Source organism: Drosophila suzukii, chromosome 3, assembly GCF_043229965.1.
Source record: "Drosophila suzukii chromosome 3, CBGP_Dsuzu_IsoJpt1.0, whole genome shotgun sequence".
Classification (NCBI taxonomy): Eukaryota; Metazoa; Arthropoda; class Insecta; order Diptera; family Drosophilidae; genus Drosophila; species Drosophila suzukii.
Window position 1 is genome coordinate 42,473,396 of NC_092082.1, and position 6,176 is coordinate 42,479,571.

The window sequence follows — 6,176 nt, forward strand, 5'->3', positions numbered from 1 at the left end:
CTTGTAGTTCTTACTGCCCTTCTCCTTCGTTCGTCGGGTTGCCAGATCTCCTGACCTTCGTCTTCAGTTGGCAGGGCGATCAGCTGTGCATACGAACCAAGTACCGTGGGACTGAACATGCCGCCCGCCAATGCGAAATCCGCGTGATACATGTGTTGTTCAGGATTCTGGATCTAACTTCCCTTGTACTTGTAGCGGCTAAGACAAAGAGAAAGAGAAATGACATACGGATGCAATTGATTATCAAGGGAGCAATAGCTGGTTCATATTAGCATGAGATCGGCAGGCGACAAAGCTTGGAGATGGAGCGTTTTTGACTGCCTGATTTTGTTTTCAGTGTTACAACTCGAACGAGTGAATCCTCTCCAGGATGGAGACTGGTAATTCTACCGAGCGACCATTGCGATGGAGGCAGTTGATCGTCCTTCATGAGTACTAATTCGTTGATTTTAAAATTCTCCTTTTCCTGACACCATTTTGGGCGAGTTTGAAGATGGGACAGCCAATCTCGGCTCCATTGCGTCCAAAACTGACGGATCAAATTTTGATGAGACAGAAATTGCTCACGGAACGACGAGTTTTGAGGGCGACAATGGGCAGGTGCGAGCAGGGTGTCACCAATGAGAAAATGTGCCGGCGTGAGAGCTTCTAAGTCGTCTGGATCAGCTGTTAGCGGACAAAGTGGCCGAGAGTTTAGGCAAGCTTCAATCCGGATGAGCACCGTTGCGAGTTCCTCATAAGTCTGCTTGTGACTTCCGACAGTCCTCTTCAGGTGATGCTTGACGGACTTGACCCCAGCCTCCCAAAGGCCTCCGAAATTGGGAGAGTATGGCGGAGTGAAATGCCATGTAGGGCACGTAGCGTGGTCGCGATCCGCCTGTTGTGCGCTTGCTAATAACTTATTGGCGCCAACGAAATTTGTCCCGTTGTCGCTATACATATGTTGAACTGGTCCTCGGCGACCAGTAAAACGAGAAAATGCTAGTAGGAAGTGTTCCGACGAGAGTCCGGTAACCGCTTCTAGGTGAACTGCCTTCGTAGCCAAGCAGACGAAAATAGCAATGTATCCTTTGTACGTACTTGTCCCACGAAGCCGTGCTGCCTGGATTTCGATTGCCCCGGTATAATCGACGCCGGTCGCAACGAATGGGCGGTTTGGTGGGTTGACTCTGTGCACCGGCAGGTCGCCCATCAATTGACTTCCGATGCTAGGTGACGCGCGGAAGCACGTGATGCATTTTCGAAGGATTGTTCGGACGGCTTGTCTTCCATTTGGAATCCAGAACTTGTACCTCGTGTGGGCTAAAGTAAGATGGGCGCCGCCGTGCAGGGTAGCTTGATGGGAGTTCTGAATTACCAGCTCTGTAAAGAAATGACGCTGCGGTAAGATGATTGGATGTTTGCGATCGAAAGAAAGGTTGGAATGTTTGAGACGACCGCGAACGCGTAAGATGCCGTCGTCAAGAAAGGGAGTGAGATTTCTTAGGGTGCTCTTCGGAGGCAGAGGATTTTCTGCGAGGATCGCGTGCATGTCGGACTGAAAGGTTTCTGCTTGTACTATTTTCACGACGCAGCGAAGTGCATTGTCCAGTTCCTCTGGCGACAGCTGACTGTAAGATCTGGTTTTCTTCGATTGAGCGTTATGACAAAAGCGCAGTATGTATGCTATAACTCGAACGAGTTTGGTGTAAGTTGAAAACCGCTCAATGAGACTAATGTCTACTTGGGTGGTGTGCAAACGAATTTGCAAAGATTTTGCTTCTAGGGACTGCTCATCAAACTTTATGTTCGGTACCTCTGTGTCCGGCCACTCACTGGAGTGTTGCCTCAACCATGATGGTCCGTGCCACCAGAGATCAAAGATGGAGATTTCTGATGGGGATAGTCCTCTCGTGGCGCTGTCTGCTGGATTATCTGCCGTGGGAACATGTCTCCATTGGTTTGAATCGCTGTGGTCCAGAATGTAGGCAACGCGATTGGCAACGAACGTTTTCCATCTAGTAACATCTCCTTTGATCCAGTGGAGAACGATAGTGGCGTCCGTCCAGTAGGTAACGGAGATTTTAGCGTTTTTCCAACGATTGTTTGCTACTACCCATTTAGTTAGTTTGGTTGCCAGCACAGCGCCGCATAACTCGGTCCTCGGGATCGTGAGGGGTTTCGTGGGAGAGATTTTGGATTTTGCAGTGATGAGAGTGGTATAAAACGATGAATCCGGTTGGGGTATACGCATGTAAACCGCCGCTGCGTAGGCGTGAGTGGACCCGTCGCAGAAAGCGTGCAACTGGATATCATTGCTAAAGTCTGGCATATACCGTACGCTGCGAGGTATTCGGGTTTTGCTGATGTTCTCCAGATTGACACGGAACTTTTTCCATTTGTTAGCGATGGAACTGGGTACTGGGTCGTCCCACCCTAAGTGCTTGCGATCGTTCTCGGAATGGAGGTGTGCCATTGTGACTTCCTTTAGAATTAATTTTGCTGAAATGAGAATAGGGGCTATTAGTCCTAAGGGATCGAAAAGTCTGGCAATGCTCGAAAGAATTTCTCTTTTGGTTGAACCCGTGGGAATGCTCGCTTGCAATTTGTAGGTGAAACAGTCTTGGTTAGGTAACCAATGCATTCCTAAGGTTTTGACTGTATCAGAGTTGTCCCAGCTTCGTGACGTTTGATTGCATCGGTTTGATAAAGGAATGCTGTCTAGAAGCGCTATGTCGTTACTAGACCATTTTCTCAATTCCATATTTGCGGATTTTAGAGCGTTCTGGATTTGTAAACTCTTGTTTTGTGCTGCTGAGATAGTGTGATCACCAGAAAGAATATCGTCGACGTAGATTTCGTGCTTTAAGACCTCTTCCGCCAGTGGATAATTTTCGCGTTCATCCTCTGCAAGTTGACGAACGACTCTAATGGCGGTGAATGGTGCAGAAGCGGTACCGAAAGTTACAGTTGACAGGCAATATTCCTTGATGTTTCCATCCGCCGCCCGCCATAAAATCCGCTGGTATTGCGTGTCGTCCGGATGTACGTCGATGCAGCGGTACATGCGCTGGATGTCGGCGGTGAAAACATGTCGGTACTGTCTCCAATTCAGTAACACTGCAGGGAGGTCATTTTGGAGAGTGGGTCCTACGGACAATACATCGTTTAGAGATCGACCGTTTGAGGTCTTTGCCGATGCGTCGAATACAATGCGCTGTTTGGTGGTGAGTCTGTCTTCTTTATAGACAGCGTGATGAGGAAGAACGCAGGATTCAACCCGACAGAATTTTTTGGAGGTACTGACGGTTGATCTCTCACTAGTGACTGCTGGTGTGATTTGTCCCAATTCAAAATATTCTTCGATTCCCTCCTTGTAGCGAATCCATTTTTCTGGATCCCGTTCATAACGCCGCTCTAATTGAAGAAACCTGTTTAAAGCGACTTGATGCGATTTCCCTAGGGCCATTGTGGAATCGAAATGCCATTTGAAAGGTAGTCTTACCATAAAACTACCGTTTGGTTGACGTGTGTGCGTTTCCTTAAAGAAGGACTCACACCACCGCTCTTCGTCAGATTGAAGTGATCGGCTTGGGACAGATTCTATTTCGCAAAAATTCTTCAAAAGCGATTCCGTGTCTAGCGTGGTTTAATGACAGCGAATATTAAGTGTGTGGATTGATTCCTGGAACTTGCCGAGTATCATCCAACCTAAGTGAGAATTTTGTGCAATAGGTTCGTATGGATTTCCGATTCGGGTTCCCGGAAGGATAAGACCCGCCATGAGGTCGGCTACGATGATGAGAGCGATAGTATAAAGGATCCGAGAGCTGGAGTCCGTTGATGTGTTTCCAGTTTTGAGGCGAAAACGATTGGTTTGGTAGATGTGAGGTCAGCGAGTTCATAACGTACGCAGAGTCGACATCTAGATTGAACGTTGGGTTTAGCGACGTTCGGATGCAGCAGCTTGCCGTAAAGTTGCACCGTTGACCAGTAGTTTGGCCGACGCCGGCGATCGAAGCGCGGATTCTGCATCGTGGAAGCTGGAGAGCTTGGACGGTATGCTCTGAGATTATTGTAGCTTCCGACCCCTGATCGATGAGGGCAGTTATTGTTGCTTGAGCGCCGCTCTGGGAGTGGCAGACAATAATCCATGCGGTAGCTAGCAAGATATTCTGTCGCGTTGCATGGGAGGCTGTGGAAGAATAACATTGGAGGTTTGGATTAGCAAGGGGGCTAACTGGTGAGGTGTCGTTGTTCATAATCGAAGCGGTATGTGGTTGACTGGATGATACGGTCGGCGAGTAAGGTTGGGGTGCTTGAGTGATGCTTGGCGCCGCGGCCGGATGAAGTAAAGAATGGTGGCGTTGTCCACAGTGGTAGCAATTCTTTACACTTGAACAGCGGGCCTCCTCACGACCTCCTTACGTTGGTAGCAATCCAAGCTAAGGAATTGCTGACATCGACGAAGGATATGATTACCATTGCAGTGTGGGCAACGAAGCACAGGGGGGCTTGGTTGCGCGTGGGTGTTATGAACCGAGATACGTTTTGTGGGGTGATGATCCAGTGGTGATCCAGATTTGTTGGTGCCCGAACAGTTTCTATTTTCAATGGCGTCCAGGGTGATTAACCGGTTGTTGAGAAACTGTTCGAGATCCTTGTACGAGGGAATGTGGGTTTGACTGCCGAGATGATGTTCCCAGGCGGAGTGCGTCTCTTTCGGTAATTTTGCAGTCAAATAATGGGCGAGCCAGTGATCCCCGTTCTGCAACGACGCGTTGATGGTGTTACAGGCGGCTGCGCAGACGTTGACTGCACTGATCATAGATCGTATATCATCGGGCTTCTCCTTGCTTAGGCTTGGCAACTGGTACAACATGTTCATGTGATTGGAGAAGACCACGGGTGGATTGTTATAGCGCTGAATTAGTGTGTCCCATGCTACCGTATAGTTAGCGGCCGTCCAAGGAATTTGACGAATATCGCAATCTCGACCAGCTGGCAGAGATTCCTTGAGGAAATGAAACCGTTGAATATTGTCCAGCCGCTCATTTTGATGAATTAACCGAGTGAAGGCGTCATAATATCCAGGCCAGTCCACACAGTTTCCGCTAAACTTGGGCACTGGCAGTTGTGGCATGTGGACACGTGCGTCGGCAACCGTCGACACGGCGGTGGGTGCCGAGGCTGAGGACGGCGTCACTGGGAACTTTATTCGTTGGCCTTCAGCTACAAGGCAATAGGTTTCCATGTACAGATCCTCGAAACTGACGGCGATCTTCTTGGCGTGATAGTCCGTTTTGACATATCCCTCGGTGCAGATGATTACTTGATGGGTGGTCTCAAAAGCCGCGTTTAAACTCTCGATCTGCTGCAGGCGCTTCATATAATAACTTTCGGTTTTTCGAGACGCGGCATCCTTCTTATAGTTCTGCTGCAGACGTGTTAGACTTTGGAGACGCTCCTTTTGAAGTGTAATAAAACCTGCTAAGGCCGGATCATCAGCTTCGTTGTCAGACATATTATGAGAATTTTTACCAATTTATTTTGAACCTAGCTAGCTCTTCTTGATAAATAAAAAAGCACCCGTACTCACGTGATCTTTCCCTTTTTTACTTATGCCTGATGTTACGTAACGTTGAATATAGCGTGAGCGCAGGCTGTACTGTTTTTCGATTCCGCTTTGAGTAGAAGATTTTCCTTGGTTGCGAAATTATAACGGGCCTTCTTGCAGCACCCGTGTGTGTGTGTGTAGAAGGGCTGTCAGGCGACCGGGTGTGTTGGTATTGGTGACTGTGCTCTATCGGTGTGAGAGCACTTGTTGGGGGCACAAACGGAGACGATCGCAATTTGTGTTAGATGGAGTGCTGGGTGTTATGCATTATAACCCACAATTGAAAGATCAAACTGAGATTTTTAAACTTCAAGCAAGAGTCCCCTCATGGGCCACCATGTTCAGTTGTGACGCCGTGCAAAAAAGCTCTGTACGGCTGTCATTGTAAGAGGGGCCCTTGGGAGTGATTAAACGACTGAAGTTCAAATATAACAGTTTAGCCTTTAATTCTTTAGCTTATAATGTGTACACTTCACTCTTCTTCATTAATTAACTTTAACAAAATAATGGGTCGCAATGGACAGCAAAATAAAAAAAAGACAATGTTGTTCCGGTCGCTGAAGCTTGTAGTTCTTACTGC

General features: G+C 48.0%; 2 protein-coding genes across 2 annotated transcripts; both read right to left on the reverse strand.

Annotated features, from left to right (window-relative positions):
* Window positions 1–268: 268 nt before the first annotated feature.
* LOC139352792 (uncharacterized) lies at window positions 269–4,014 on the reverse strand. Its single transcript, XM_070995422.1, has 2 exons — window positions 3,892–4,014; window positions 269–3,394 (listed from the first exon to the last, which is right to left on the reverse strand). Exons 1-2 carry the CDS (start codon window positions 4,012–4,014, stop codon window positions 269–271), a joined length of 3,249 nt encoding a protein of 1,082 aa, XP_070851523.1.
* Window positions 4,015–4,369: 355 nt separating this feature from the next.
* Window positions 4,370–5,503, reverse strand: LOC139352793 (uncharacterized). Its single transcript, XM_070995423.1, has one exon. It carries the CDS (start codon window positions 5,501–5,503, stop codon window positions 4,370–4,372), a length of 1,134 nt encoding a protein of 377 aa, XP_070851524.1.
* Between the last annotated feature and the right edge of the window lie 673 nt (window positions 5,504–6,176).